This window comes from Prinia subflava, chromosome 14 (assembly GCF_021018805.1).
Source record: "Prinia subflava isolate CZ2003 ecotype Zambia chromosome 14, Cam_Psub_1.2, whole genome shotgun sequence".
NCBI lineage: Eukaryota > Metazoa > Chordata > Aves > Passeriformes > Cisticolidae > Prinia > Prinia subflava.
The window spans coordinates 13,768,352-13,784,650 of record NC_086260.1 but is presented as its reverse complement, the minus strand read 5'-3'; the positions used below and the strand labels follow the sequence as shown (position 1 = coordinate 13,784,650).

Here is a 16,299-nt window from a genome sequence, read left to right as displayed (position 1 = left end):
GGACAGGAGGGACAGGAGGGACAGGAGGGACAGGAGGGAGCATCCCCCAGCAGGGTCTGCAGTACTGGGATTTTTGGGATACCCACACTGGTCAGACTGGGACGGGAGGGACAGGAGGGAGCATCCATTCCCCAGCAGGGTCTGCAGTACTGGGATTTCTGGGACACCCACACTGGTCAGACTGGGACAGGAGGGGATTTCTGGGACACCCAGCACTGGTCAGACTGGGACAGGAGGGACAGGAGGGAGCATCCATTCCCCAGCAGGGTCTGCAGTACTGGGATTTCTGACACCCACACTGGTCAGACTGGGACAGGAGGGGATTTCTGAGGCACTCACACTGGTCAGACTGGGACAGGAGGGAGCATCCATCCCCCAGCAGGGTCTGGAGGTGTCCCTGGCTTTGCTGACACCTTCACCATCCCACCCAGCCCCGCTGCTTTTCCTTTCTGCTCTCAGGATTTGGGCCCTGTGCTGGTTCTGCAGGTTGAGGAGCCTTTTCCCAGCTCCTGCCCCTCCTTCATTCCCGGTGATTAACCCTGCAGTGGGGCTGATCAACCCTCCTGCCCTGCCCTGACAAATCCACGGGCCCAGAACCCTCCTCTCGTTTTATTCCTCACAAACACAGTGTTCATTCCCTTCTTTCCAAAGTACACTCTCTTTTTGGGGGGGTTTCCAGGTGGACATGTTAATTTTTGGGGCATTTTCTAGATGGCTGCAGAGCTGTACCTGAGGAGCAGAGAAGGAAATGTCATCTCTTGTCTTGAAGTGCTTGGAGTCAGCAGTGCTTTTAAACCCATCTGTGTTTAAAAATGCCATTATTTGTGAACTCATCTTTCCACAAAGTCACTTTTTATCATGGAGCTGTTTTGGCACTCAGCATTTGCCAGACACACTGGGTATTTTCTTGTTTTCACAGCTAAATTAAGGCATGGGGAGCTTTAGCTTACAGTTCTTTGATTGAAACAAACCCATAAAAATAATTTGCTTCTTCTGTCCTGTACTGAGGTCAGTCTTCATTCCTGTAAGTGTTTTTGATAAATTCGTGCTTGGAAAGGAAATTCCCAGGTCTGGGGAGGCAGTGGTGTCCCCAGGAGTGTGCCTGGCTCCGGGCTGGGTGCAGGGGACCAAAAACCCTTTGAATTTACCATCAAAAAATTAACAATATTTATTCTCTCACTAGCCTGGACTCTTTTCCTGCATCCACAGTGGTTTCTGATGTGTAATTTTGGGGGGAAATGGCTGCTTTGGGTAGTTTAATCTAGTTTAATCCTATCAATACTGCTGTTCAGTGTGTTTGTTCATCATCACATCACTGAAACATTTTCTGCCCTGAATTCTGACCATGTTTTGAGTGTGAGCATGAATAAAAAAAAAACCAAAAACTAAACAACAACAACAAAAAACCAACCAAAAAAACCCAAAAAACCACCAAAACAAACAAACAAACAAACAAACAAACCCACAAAAATTCTTTCTATCTCTCCTTTTAAACAATAAAAATTCTGTAATGGATGTTTTAAAGCAAGGCTTTATAGGTTTTCTTGCTGTTTTCCTGCTGATTTTGTCAAACACAGAATTGGGGGCATCAGCCACCGAGGTTCTTTTTCCGTCCTTTATTTTTTTTCCCGCTTGTTTGTTTGTTTAGGAGCATCACTGGCTGTGCCAGCAGAGTTCTTGGAAAGAGGTGGGATTTATTTTAGTTACGTTGTGCTCCCTCTGCTGACTCTGCAGCAACAGGACACGGAGAGCTCCGGGTGCTGTGCCGGGAAAAGGGGGAAAATCGGGAATCTGCGGGCCGGGAATGTGTAAAACAACAACAGGGAACAGCTTTGAGTCACTGCTAGGGATACAAAAAAATTCACAGAGTTTCGTTAATCCAAAAAAAAATTTATAAAATAAATAAATAAAATTATCTCTGGTTTATACAAACGATGTCTGTTAGAGAAAGTCCATTATAGGGGCAGGTGCTATATTGAAAAATCTATAAATTTCATTCTTGAGGAAGGTATCTCCTGAAGAGTTAAAGCTTGGAGCTCCAGTGTACTCTGGCATAATGAAGAATGTTAGAGAAATGTGGAGCAATCCCACACCTGCTGGAGAGGAGAGATGGGTTAGGGAGGGGAGGGAGGAAGAGAATGTTCTTTCACTGGAAAAAGAGAAAACTGAGACAAAAATCTGAGGGTTGATTTTTTTGTTGTTGTTTTTTTTGGGGGGGCAGGTGGTTTTTGGTTTTTTGGGGGGTTTGTTTTTTTGTGTTTTGGTTTTGGTTTTTTTGTGGTTTTGGGTGGGTTTTGGTTGGTTTTTTTCCCAAGAAAAAGCAGATGCAGTAAGATGTGATTTTTCTCTCAATAACCTGAAGTTCAGGGGTCCCTCCCCTCGGGGGCTGAGGGCAGCACTGATCAGATGCTGCCTGGAGCTGCTCGACCATTGCCACACAGAATTTCTGTGTCAGAGGCAATGAGGGAACTGAGTTCTTGCCAGGGGCTTGTCACAAACCTTCTGCCCCTTTTCACAGCCCTTCTGCAGCCTTCCCCTCACTGCAGGGCTGGATGTGGTGCCATCCCTCAGGGGAGATGTGTTTTTATGTTTTAACACATAAAATGTGTTGTTATTCATCCAGAGAGATAAATAAATTGAATCTGTGGGGTATCAAGCTGCCCCTTGACCATCTCTAATTTTTTTCCTAAAAGCTGAGAACGATTGTGTGATTTTAACCAAGTGATGTAGGACATTATTTCACAGAGGGGCTGAGCTGCCTTAATTAAATTAATTGCCAAAAGTGCCATTAAGTTCTGCAGGACTTGCCTATGAGTTTACTGGACAAAGTCTGACACATTTATACACAGGAGGAAATCCAATTTATTCCATGTGGTTTTTTTTCATGAAGAAAACCCCACAACATTATTCAGTTCACCAATCAATTTGTCCATATTTATACCTGCCCATGTCATGTCACTACACCTTCCCTCATTTTAATAATGTTTCAAAGCTGAGAGGCTTCACCAATTTATTTTTCCCTTCTTGTTTTCCGTACCTCCTGTCAGCTGGGATGTTCTGGTTGCCTCATTAAATACCTGCAGGGTCATATTTGGGTAGTTTTGTCTGGAAAGAGCGTGTCCAGAATGCAGCACAACAGGCCCTTCAGGTTACCTGAGCACAGGTAGTGTTTATGGTGAAGAGCAGCTCGTGTTCCAGCATGGTTTTCATACCATGGCAATCTCCTCTGTTCGATTTTATATTTCTCTAGCAGGAGGAATGCGGGGAATAACTCTGGGGAAATGGAGAGCAGATCAATTAGGGGATGGGGTGATTAATGAGAGGAGATTTCTGCCTGTCAGCAGCAGAATAACCAAGGGTGGCTGTGCCAGGTGAGTGCAGTGCCTTGACAGAACCCTGAGCAGTTCCACAGGAGTTAATCACAGTGAAGGCACTTGGAAAGCTCCATATCTCACAATTAAATTATCTCAGCACCATCATCTCTTTCACCCCTGCTCTTTTGGAGGATTCAATGTCCAAGCTCCTCCACCTGGCTTCCCAAATAACATCCCTGCTGGCTGGGAAGGAGTTTTGCACAGGAAAATCTTCTAAATCAGAGAAATATTTACAGATCTGTCACCTGGGTGTCACACAGGAGTTGTGAGTGACAAAGGCATTCTCTGGTCTGTTCATTGGATTTGTACATTGTTGGTTTTTTTTTAATCCTGGTTGTTGTTTTTTGGTTCTTTTAAAGCCACGAGGAGACTACAGTTAGTTGTTTTGGGTTTTTTTTTTCTTTCCAGAGGGAAATGTTGTCATTTCTCTTTCCTGGGGAGGGAAAAAGACAAAGTACACAACAAAAATCAAGCTATGTGCAAAATAGAAGTATTTGTAAAATAACCCTTAAATACAGGAACAGTCTTCACATTTTGGTTTTCAATAATGCAAGAATAAAAATAGCATGGAAAACGCTTCCTTCATTTAGTATCTCTAATAGAAATTCATCTGAAAATTGATATTAATTGTTTCTACTGGAACAGGAAATGTTAAATTGAACAAGATACCCACAATTTGCTCAGATCCTATGTGAAGATTGGAACTTTAAAACTGTAACAAGATGCTTTGTGTTTTACACCCCAAACCTGGAAATTCTCATCTTTCAGAAATGCTTGTGAACAATTTTACTCTGGGATCTTGAGAGTCAAGGGATGTTAACCTCTGGAAGGGGTGGAGTTTATAGGCTTTTGACTAAAGATTTGTAAATGGCTGCTGGCTCCGGATTTTATTGCCTTCCAGCAGAAATAGGAGTAGGACAGGGCAGGATTGCTCTGTGACCTGCAGTGGCTGATAGGCGCAGCCACAATTCCCTGGTTTTCTCTTCACTGGAATCTTGGAATTTGCATTTCCTCTGTTCTCACCTTATATAGCGTGTGTGTGACTTGGACAGACACAGAGAAAAAACCAATTAGTAGGGGAAAACCAGCGTGCATGAAACCAAATCCCTCCTATTCAGTGATGCTTAAAACAACAGGTCTCTCGTTAATTATTTAATTTTCTTTTGTTTATTCTAAAACATAATAAAAATCGACCATTCTAGGCTAGAAACATTTTACCACGAAACCACTCTGGCATTTCTTGGTAGACTTTGCTGAAATGATTTGGCTGTGCTGGCTGGGAAACAAGATTTCTGATAAGGAATTACTACAAGCTCTTGGATTTTGGAGCCTGTGCCTGCCAAGCCTCTGGACTCACCTGAGTTTTTCTGAGTGTGAGCATGGGGAGGTTTGTGCCCACTCTGGGTTGTAATGATGCAGGAGTTTCCCAGATTTGCTCATCATCAACTTCTCAAGAGCATCCTGAGTCTGACTTCTCTTTTGTTTCTCCTAACTTGCATCCTAATCAGTATCAATTGCTCCTAAGCCTTGGCTAAAATCTTTAAAATTTAACTCTTTAAAACCATGATTCAATCCCAGCCATGGGCTGGGGGCAGTGAATCCAGCTCAGCTCTAACTCACTGTTCAGCTCACAGGGGTTTGCAGAGTGGAGCTCTTTAACTTGAAAAGACAAAGTGATGAGGTCTTGAGGGACCTCAAGAGAGACCTCAATATTCTCTTGGGAGAATATTTTTCAGAGGTTTGATGGACAGTACAGGAAAACTGATCATTTTTCAGTGAGCTCAGTGGTGGATGTCTCCTCCTGCCTTTGGAGGTTTCCTGCAGTTATTCCTTGTCCACACAGCAGCCTGGCAGTTCCTGGGATGGACCTGGAATGTGCCTGCAGCCATCCCTCACCCCTGAGGCACAGCTCCAGCAGAGTAATAACCCATGGTGGGAGGAATAGAAACCAATTTAAAACATCTCTTGATTTTTGTGGGGTTTTAAAGATGTGTCTGGTCATTACAAGAAATGGTCACAGCTTCACTTACCTGTCAAAACCAGGGTGAGCTCCAAATTCTGGATCACCTCTGTTCCAGTATCTTCATTTTGCAACAGCACTTTTGGCTGTGTGACAGAGGAGTTTTGATCCAAAGCAGATCAAATCAAGGTTTCTGTTATCTGGAGGTTAAAGGCCACTCACTCGATTGGGTCTAAAGTCCAAATTAAACAGCCAAAGTGACCAAGCTATTTTAGTTCTGAAACATCTCTTCTATTTTTAGGGTAGGATGTTCTTTTTATAAATCTTGTGGAAAATTAAACACAGACACTGGTTATAAAACAGCCTTTGCACTTGCTGTAACTTACAAACCTTTTCATAGTTGAAATCTGTCTAAATCAAGGATTTTGGTTCACTTGCTGTAACTCACAACTTTTCCATAGTTGAAATGTGTCTAAGTTAAGAATTTGGTTCAGCTCTCTGTCAGAAGAGGACTTGGAAAAACATTTCATGTCTCAATCTAGATTCACTCAATTTGCAGAAGATTTTTGCAGATAGAGGTTTCTTGTTTGTTTGCTGCTTTCAAGGTTTGCGTAGATATATATGGAATTTGAAAAGTCATAGCTTACATTTCCTTGATTCATGGGTTCAGGACTGGGGTGAAACTTTTGGCAAACTCGAATGAGCACAGTTTTCAAATATTTCTGGTTATTTGGAGGAAAACCACCACTATTTAATACCAGCTGCTGTGGGGTTTTTTCCTTAATATAAAAATCCTTGAGATTCTCAGGCGCTTGGGAAGAACGGTGCTTAGAAATTGCAAAAAATGAGAATTATTTGTGGAAGACTTCTAATTTTGTTGACGTGCATGCTGTGGGGAGATGCAGTTTTCATCTCCTGCTTGTGAACATGGGAAACTTGGAGCTCAGCTGGACAAATTGGAGATAACCAATTAGATAACCACTCCCTCCCCAATGTGTTTTTCTTGTTGTCTGCAGGGGTTACAATGGTTGACACAGAAATGCCGTTTTGGCCCATGAATTTTGGAATCAGCCCCGTGGACCTGTCAGCCATGGAGGAGCACACACACTCCTTTGACATCAAACCCTTCACCACCGTGGACTTCTCCAGCATTTCCTCCCCGCACTACGAAGACCTTGCCAGGGCTGACCAGTCAGGCCTGGATTATAAATATGATATCAAACTCCAGGACTGCCCAAGTAAGCTCTGCCTTTCCTGAAGGGTTCCCCTCGTGTCCACGTCCCCTCCAGTCCCTGGAGCGCGTGCTAGCAGCAAATCTGGGTTTAGAATTCATGGATTTGGGTTTAGAATTTGTAGATTTGGGGTTAGAATTCGTAGATTTAGATTTAGAATTCAGATCTCCTGTGTCAGCAGAGATGTCCTTGCAGGGCAGAGGGAAAAGAGGGAATACCCCCAGCAGACCTTCACCCTGCCAGAGCAGCAGCTGGAGTTTAGGAAAGGGGTCAGAAAGTATCTAAAATTACATTTTATTAGACACGTGAAGCCCTCTGTTGCTTCCTATTCCTGTACTCGTGTGCAGCTTTTCCTTTGAAGCTCAGTGCCCACCATGCAGAATAAACACCCTGAATATTGAAGAATGCCCAGCATAAAGAGCATTTAATAACTATAACAATAACTTTAATATTTAACTATTAATATGTGCAGCTTTTAAATTCCAAGCAGCCTCAGAAATGGATGGAATAGAAACATTGGCTACGTCTGAGCCACAGCATTGTCACAACTCCACCACAGCTCCTGGATTATTTACTTGCTGTGAAACACGCTGCTCTTTCACAATTTACACTGACAAAACCACACTAAATCCTCCTTTTAGGAAAGGAAGCGACCTGTTCCTAAATAAATTGTCATTGCATTCCTGCTCAGAGTAGGAATGTGAGGTCGCTGTGCCTGGAACTCTTTTGAGGATCCATTTCTGCTCACTTTTATTTGCAGTAATCTGTACAAGCACTCTTCCAGGGAATTCCTGCTGGGGAAAGGGTGGTGTTTAATTCTGGTGGGACAGTGAAGCAGGTGCTGGGTGTTTCTGCTCTGCTACTGTAATAAATGAATGGACATTTTCCCAGTTAGTCATTTATTTTTCTTTTGTTTAATTAGAAATATTCATAACACTTTAATGCCAAGTAGTTTTAAAGAGTGCAGCAGAGTTTAGATGCCATAAATCCTCTTCATCTTTACTCAGATAATTTCCTCCCAGTTTATATAGGAACAAATCTTTCTGGTTTGTACAGTATTACCAATCTGGAAAAACAAAAATATTCACCTTCTTTAACACTCTGTTACATCACTCCTGATGTAATGTAACACTCAAATGTCACAGCTCTCTCCTATGACCAGTGATGATTGATTTAAAGACATCATATTTACTTCTTTGAGCTCATTCAATATTAGAAATTGCTCTCTTAATTAGAAATTTTCAGGAGAGAAAATTTATCTCTGAACTGCACCCAAAGTTCAACAGTTTTCCCCAGGAGAGAGCTAAATTTCTTGAAATATCTGATATTATTTTATCTCATATATATATATATATAATTGAATAATATATTATTCAATATATAGCTCTATTAGACACTCAAATATATTTTAAACTGGATCAGACACTCCAGCCCATCTCCCTGTAGGAGTTTCCACACCTTAAAGGAATAAACCAGGTAGAGACTGAGTAAAGCCTGAATTCTCCATACATTAATTTTTAAAATCCCTTTCTTTAACCCCGAGCTGAAATCTGGGTCTGTATTGCACTTTCTCCATCAGGATCTGCCCCTTCAGCTTTTCCTGGAAGCTGCAGCTCCTTTTGCAGCCTTTGTCTGCTGCTGCCTTTGCTGTGGAGCAAATCCCATCCCAACATCCCTGGGATGCCTCATGGTTATTCCTTGCTGCCTCCTCCACCAATCTATAAATCTACAATCATTTATTCTGTGAAAAAATAAATCCTATGTCTGTGAAATTGTAAGATTGAACTTGAAAATTGTAAGATCAAGCACTCCTGTGTTTGATTCACCACGCTCCTTGTTGTTAATGAATTGTTGTCTTTAAAATATACTTTACAATGAAATGTTACATTTAAAATACATGTGAGTCTTCATTATCTTTTCTTTTGGTGGAATGGAGTCTCCTGCCAGTGGAACTCCAGATGATGAACCTTTGCAAGCCTCAGCTCTGGGAACTGCCCTACAACAGAGCCATTCCCTGCTGGATAATTTAATATAAAAGACACCCAAGTGGCTCTGAAAAAATGGAGTTTATCCCTTGTCTCTCCACACAGGTGCCATCAAGATGGAGCCTCCGTCCCCGCCGTACTTCTCCGAGAAGGTGCAGCTGTACAAACCCCACGAGGAGGCCTCCAACTCGCTGATGGCCATCGAGTGCCGCGTCTGCGGGGACAAGGCCTCGGGCTTCCACTACGGCGTGCACGCCTGCGAGGGCTGCAAGGTGAGCTGCAAAACAGCACCTCCCTCAATGTTTAACATCATTTTCATCTAAATAACTGTCTGGTAAAAGCAAGCTTTCGTGCTTTTTCTTTTTGTTAAAAAAAAAAAGGTCTATTTCTTTACGTCACATTTCCCGCGTGTCATTTACGGCTTGATAAGGAGGGGTTTCTTAAAACCTGGCTTGCCTTTTTCTTGTTGGTGTTATTGATCTATGCACGCCTGCGAGGGCTGCAAGGTGAGCTGCAAAAACAGCACCTCCCTCAATGTGTAACATCATTTTCATCTAAATAACCACCTGGTAAAATCACGTTTTTGTGCCATTTAAAAAAACAAACAACAAGTCGATCTCTTTATGTCACATTTCCCACGTGTCATTTACAGCTTGATAAGGAGGGGTTTCTTAAAACCTGGCTTGCCTTTTTCTTGTTGGTGTTATTGATATGTTCAATTTTTTTGTGAGGGTTCATGCCTGCGAGGGCTGCAAGGTGAGCTGCAAAACAGCACCTCCCTCAATGTTTAACATCATTTTCATCTAAATAACCACCTGGTAAAATCACGCTCTTGTGCTTTTTCTTTTTGTTAAAAAAAAAAAAGGTCGATTTCTTTACGTCACATTTCCCGCGTGTGATTTATGGCTTGATAAGGAGGGGTTTCTTAAAACCAGGCTTGCCTTTTTCTTGTTGGTGTTCTATTCAAATTGATGATTGTTGAACTATTCAAAATTTTGGTGTTATTGATCTATGCACGCCTGTGAGGGCTGCAAGGTGAGCTGGAAAACAGCATCTCCCCAAATGTGTAACATCATTTTCATCTAAATAACTGTTTGGTAAAATCACGCTCTTGTGCTTTTTCTTTTTGTTAAAAAAAAAGGTCGATTTCTTTACGTCAAATTTCCCGAGTGTGATTTATGGCTTGATAAGGAGGGGTTTCTTAAAACCTGGCCTGCCTTTTTCTTGTTGGTGTTATTGATATGTTCAATTTTTTTGTGAGGGTTCATGCCTGCGAGGGCTGCAAGGTGAGCTGCAAAAACAGCATCTCCCCAAATGTGTAACATCATTTTCATCTAAATAACCACTTGGTAAAATCATGCTTTGGTGCCATTTAAAAAAAAAAAAAATAACAACAAGTCAATCTCTTTACGTCAAATTTCCCGCATGTAATTTAAGGCTTAATAAGCAGGAGTTTTTTTTTAAATCTAACTTGCTTTTTTCTTCCTGGTGTTACTGATCTATTCAAAGTTTTTGTGAGGTGTGCACGTCTGCAAGGTGAGCTGCCACAACAGCATCTCCCCCAGTGTTTAACATCATTTTCATCTAAATAACTGTTTGGTAAAATCACGCTTTTGCACCTTTTTCTTTTCCTTTAAAGTCAATTTCTTTACGTCAAATTTCCCGCATATAATTTACAGCTTAATAAGCAGGGTTTTTTTAAAACCTAGCTTGCTTTTTTCTTGTTGGTGTTCTATTCAAATTGATGATTGTTGATCTATTCAAAATTTTGATGTTATTGATCTATTCAAAATTTTTTGTGAGGGGTGCACGCCTGAGAGGGCTGCTAGGTGAGCTGGAAAAACAGCATCTCCCTCAATGTTTAACAACATTTTCATCTAAATAACCACTTGGTAAAATCACACTTTGGTGCCTTTTTTTTAAAAAAAAAAAGTCTTTATGTCAAATTTCCCTCTTGTAATTTATGGCTTAATAAGCAGGAGTTTTTTAAAACCTAGCTTGCGTTTTTCTTCCTGGTGTTATTGATCTATTCAAATGTTTTGTGAGGTGTGCACGCCTGCAAGGTGAGCTGCCAAAACAGCATCTCCCCCAATGTTTAACATCATTTTCATCCAAATAACTATTTGGTAAAATCACACTTTTGCACTTTTTTTAAAAAAAACCCAAACATCAATTTCTTTACGTCAATTTTCCCACGTATAATTTACGGCTTGATAAGCAGGGGTATTTTCAAACTTAGCTTGCTTTTTTCTTGTTGGTGTTATTGATCTATTCAAATTGTTTTGTGCATTTTTTCTCCTTTTTTCCATCAAGCAAGCACATTTCACTGCTGCTGCCTTGAAGGTCATGTGCAGAAAATCTGAATTCCTAGAACACAGCCAGAGCAAACTCATGCCAGACTCCAAAACCTTGAGCAATTAAAATTCGGGCTCTGTTATTCTGATTAATTTGAGTGTTTTTACCCATTTTACACATTTTAGGTGACCACAGATTACTCTGATGGTATTGAGGAAGGAGCTTTCTGTTTTAAAACCCCACAGATTTTTTAATGTCAGTGACATTTAGGGTTTATAACATGTAAAGGACAAATGAATGGTGTAAAAATTGCAGTCCTCAAGAATGAGAGAAGAAATGTCAGAGAATTAAATTATTAATAATTCATTGAGTTCAAAGAAAAACATTAGAGTCTAATGTGAAATTCCCATCTCCTCCATCTTCAGCATCTTGAGGAAAATAACTAAAAGGAAAGAACCAACACAGAGCTTAAATAAATTTCTTAGCAGTGAATTAGGAACACACATAAAGCAATAAGTACAAAGTACATTACTTAAATTACAGTTAATTATATAAATAAAAGCTGGCATTATGCTTTTACTGTTATTATTCCCTGTGAGGAAAAAATAGCGTTTACAAGGAAAAAAGGGTGGTAACTCTAGATAAATTTTTGTAATTAATTATGACTGATCCAAGAAAGCATCTTCAAATTGTCAAAAGAGAAATAACCCAGAATCATTCTCATTTACTAGAAATGGAAATGCTGTTGGTTTGTCGTGGTTTAGAACAAGTTTTCTACACTGGTAGTGAACTTTAAATTTTGAAGATGTCACGTTTGGTTCTTTTGTCCCACGAGCAGTGGGACAGAAGGAGCTTTGCCTCCTTTAGAATTGTGCTCTTAAATTACATCCCCAATGTCCTTCAAACCCCACTGATTCCCCAAAGCTTCTCCAGCTTTTGGAGAATTTTATCCCTCTCAAACGGAGCAGGAAAAAGCAGATTAGAGCAGGGCAGGAGCAGAGAGGATGGCAAGGGGAGCTTGGATTCCCCTGGAAATGCCCCTGGCCGGTGCTGTGGGTGGGAGGGAAGGGTGGCAGTGGCAGTGGCAGCTCCCTCAGTTCCCTGCATCCTTTCCCATGTTTATTTCTGTCTCCTGCAGGGCTTTTTTCGGAGAACGATCAGGTTAAAGCTCATCTACGACAGGTGTGACCTGAACTGCCGCATCCATAAGAAAAGCAGGAATAAATGTCAGTACTGCAGGTTTCAGAAGTGCCTGGCCGTGGGAATGTCACACAACGGTGAGTGCACGAGCAGGTTCAGGTTTTTCATCTGGGAAATGGCACATTTTTCTGAGTTTTCATATGGAAATGGCACATTTTTCCAAGTGTTCATCTGGAAAATGGCACATTTTTCCAAGTTTTCATCTGGAAAATGGCATATTTTTCCAAGTGTTGATCTGGAAAATGGCATATTTTTCCAAGTGTTGATCTGGAAAATGGCACATTTTTCCAAGTTTTCATCTGGAAAATGGCACATTTTTCCAAGTTTTCATCTGGAAAAATGGCACATTTTTCCAAGTGTTCATCTGGGAAATGGCACATTTTTCCAAGTTTTCATCTGGAAAATGGCATATTTTTCCAAGTTTTCATCTGGAAAATGGCACATTTTTCCAAATTTTCTTCTGGAAATGGAACATCCACACAGTGTGCTGCTGGAATGCCCACACCTGCAGCTCAGAGACTGCCCTGACTTTAGGAGCCTCTCTGTGGTTTGAGATGGCTTCAGCATCAAGGTCAGATAGGTGGAGATTTGCTTTCCTTGCTTCATTATATAAAGTAACACGAGTTGGTTTTACTCTCAGCCGTTCCTGCTCGTTGGTAGCTCCTCCTGAACACATTCCCTGTGTAATTGCTGTTTCTTCCTGAATGTGTTCCTTTGTGTAAGTGCTGTTTTTCACTTCACTGTCTTATTTTCTGACCAGACCCTTTTGCCTGCTGGAGCTCAAGATGCCTTTCCTGGAAGCCAAAAACTTAATTGTGAAATATGGATTAGAGAATCTGAAGCTTTGTGAATAACAGCAGCTTGAATTTGCTGCACAGGTCACTTACCAAGGGCTGGCATCACTGAGTTAACACTTCTCACACTGAAACACGACAGATTTGAAATGAAAATATTCATTTTCATGACCTGTACACTTTGAAAAATCCCTGTCCTTCTCCTTCCTAGGACACACACATCTGTGGTTGCCTTATTTACTATAAATAGTGGCATGAAGAATATCACAATACTGCTCTAGAGGAAAATCTCCCTGAACTTTAAAATTAGTAGAGCAATTCATGTGGAAATACTTATGAATGTTTGGGCAGAAGGACATAATGAAGATTCTTTGTTGCCTTGCTTTGGCAAAGCTGAGTAAAAACAGGAATTAAATGTCATAACATAGAGACTTATGTAATTCTAAGGGTAAAGAATTGCAAACATGACTGGGAAAATAATTTCTCTGTGGTTTTTTTAGAACTTTCATTATTTTCAAATATAAAAAATGAGTGTGCTGTCCCCAAGAGGAAAGCTGGACTGTGGTTTGCAAAGTTAATACATGCACAGAATATAAATTGGTCTGGGAAATGTTTTGCTAATAGAAAATACGGTTTTCAAATTCCTGGGATGCAGCAGTAACACTTAAAAATAAATCTAATTTTGAAATGCTACTGTGGGTATTTTTATAGTAAATCAGGAGGGGTTTTATTATTATTTTCAAGGTGCATGCCAAATTCTCCCCTGGCCTGGCAGCTCCCAGTTGTGTCTGTGGGATCCACGGGCAGTTCCACCAGGAAGGGATGGCCCAGACCATTCTCTCTGGCTTTCAACAACAGCTTTAAAATTCACATTTCTCCTGCATTTTCCCCTCTTTGGCCACTGCCCAGGCAGAAGCTGTGGCACCAAAAAGGTTCTGGGAGTTGGGGGAGGCAGGAAAAGGGCAAAGCCACTCGCCCCAGGGCTCCAAGGAAGATTTTCTCCAGCCAGGAGTTCTCCCAACAAGGACTCAGTGTTCCTATTCAGACTTTGCCTTCTGCCCTTGCCTTTTTTATTTTGCCTGCTCTGATTACGTTGCCTTGCACAAAACACCCTCACTCCTTCATCATTTATAAACTAATTTATAAAAAAGAGAGCTGAATGTCATCTTTGAGGACCCAGCAGCATAAAGAAATGCAACACTGGATGTGTTCCTGCCCAGGTTCCTGCCCTAAGCCAGCAGAACTTTAATATCCAAATAATTAATCCAATTTTATGTGGCTTGGAGGTAGAACCAGGGGGTTTCACCAATGACACTGGGACACGTTTGGATGGGGTAGGGAAATCACCAGAATTTTCAATACTTTGAAGCAGAACGTGGGTTATTTGTGCCTGAGGGTCCCGGTCTGTGCCTGCCCTTGTGTGGATGTGTTCATTGCAAAATGATCAGGACAAAAGGGGGACTGCAAGGAGACACTCAGCAGCTACAGCCACATTTTTTCACGTAGAAATGCTCCATACCACTTGGCTAAAGGTTAAAAAAGACCGTGGTGTTCTCATGCTTGGAATATTGTTTTCCTTTCCTTCTCTAGCCACAGTGCTGCTCTGGGCTTAACCCTGAGTTGTGCAGATTGTGTTCTGAAGTGCCACTGAGCAGAAGCTTGGTTCTTTTCAGTTTTAAAATGTCATTTATTTTGTTCTCTTCTGCTAAAAGTACTGCTGGTGTTAACCCAGCTACTGGAATGGGAAAAAAGAGCACATGGCAGTGTCTTTCTCATCAGTTCTGGGAGCAGGGGATTGCTCAATCTGGGCACATCTCCACTAAAACCAGCCAGGTATCCAGCCTGCCTTCACCCTGTGTTTTCTAATGTAACAAACTGTATTTATGGGCTGTTTGGGCTCTTCTTTATGCCCAGAGAAAATCCAGACAATCAGAAGAGCAGTGCCCTACAGAACAGCCTAAGAACAATTATCTTTTTTACATTTAACTTCTCCAAGCAGTAAAACCTGGGGCAAGGATAAATATTGTAGTTCTTCCCCAGAAAGCCAAAGGATGGGATGCAGCAGGAGGGACTGACTGTGCTCACTGCTGCCTTTCTGTTCCTGATGTTTGGAGCATGCTGTAAATGCAGGGAAAAGGAGGAGCTGCCAAAGGAAAGGCAGAAATCCACTGCAGGCTCCTGCCCAGGCTTGCAGAGCCTGGCTTAGCTGGGACAGGAGCTGCCACCTGAGCCCCTCTGGGCTCCCAGAGCTCTCCCAGGCTTTTCCCACCCCCACTGAGCCCTCCCCAGGCTCTCCTTTTCCCAGCCTAACCTTTGGAAGTGGCATCATCATCATCAGCAGCCCTTCCTTCTCCTCCCATCCAAAATCTCCCTTTCCCAATTCCTCCCATTAACCTCTCACTGCCTGATTTCCCCTGGAAATGACAGACAAAGATTTGGACAAAAGGAAACTGCTAGGCTAGTCCCACTAAACTGATTCTGCCCCAAATTTGGCCTGCAATGCTGATAAACATTGAACAGAGTCTGCCCCATCTCACCAATAAAGTATATTCTAAATAATTTTAGAAAAATTTATTCTGTGAAAAAATAAATCCTATGTCTGTGAAATGGTAAGATAGGAGTGCTTGATTCACCACGCTCCTTGTTGTTAATGAATTGTTACATTTAAAATATACTTTACAATGAAATGTTACATTTAAAATACATTTAGTCCTGATCACCTTTCCTTTGGATGGAATGGAGTCTCCTGCCAGGGGGATTCCAGATAATGAACCTTTGCAAGCCTCAGCTCTTAGGAATTGGCCCACAACAGAGCCATTCCCTGCTGGCGGCCACGATAATTTAATATAAAGGACACCCAAGTAGCTCTGAAATATCCAGCATGTGTCACTCACAGGCTGAGGCTGCTGGAAGAGGAGTTCAGTCACAAAAACCAACAGCTTTGTTTCTACAGCCATGAAATAAGACAACTGATCAATAAATATAACATAGGAAAAATGGAGAGGGGGGGATGTGTTCTGGCATAATTATTTATTCTTGGGGAAAAAAATTCCTGTTTGCCCATCAACACACTGCAGCTAACTCACAGAGAAGTGGCTGCTTCTTTCCAAAATAAACATCCCCAGGAAAATCATCTCTATATGATCTTAGCAGCACTTTCCCTTTATCCAAGGAACACTAATCACTGAAAAAATATTCATAATATTTCTATTTCCCCCTAGGGCCAAAATGCAAACCTTGATTTCTTCCTTCCGTTTTTTGTTTGGATGCTCTCTTGTCCTGTTGTGTTTTCATAAAACAAAATAAGTTCTGTTTACTGAAATACCATGTGATAAATCAGTCTTGATTCTGATGGCTCATTTGAAACATTCTCCAGCCAGTCCCCATATGAATAAATAGTCTTGGATAGGAAATACGTGGATGGAAAAGCAGGAGGTGCAGAGGAGATTTGAGCAATTT

At 41.5% G+C, this 16,299-nt stretch overlaps 1 protein-coding gene across 1 annotated transcript in view; it reads left to right on the top strand.

Moving 5' to 3' along the window:
- PPARG (peroxisome proliferator activated receptor gamma) overlaps positions 1 to 16,299 on the top strand; it is a 57,776-nt gene that overhangs the window by 26,182 nt on the left and 15,295 nt on the right. The window contains exons 2-4 of the mRNA XM_063411799.1: positions 6,351 to 6,572; positions 8,657 to 8,823; positions 11,985 to 12,123. Of these exons, the coding sequence (XP_063267869.1) occupies positions 6,359 to 6,572; positions 8,657 to 8,823; positions 11,985 to 12,123 (520 nt within the window). The 5' untranslated portion in view covers positions 6,351 to 6,358. The remainder of the gene's footprint in view (positions 1 to 6,350; positions 6,573 to 8,656; positions 8,824 to 11,984; positions 12,124 to 16,299) is intronic.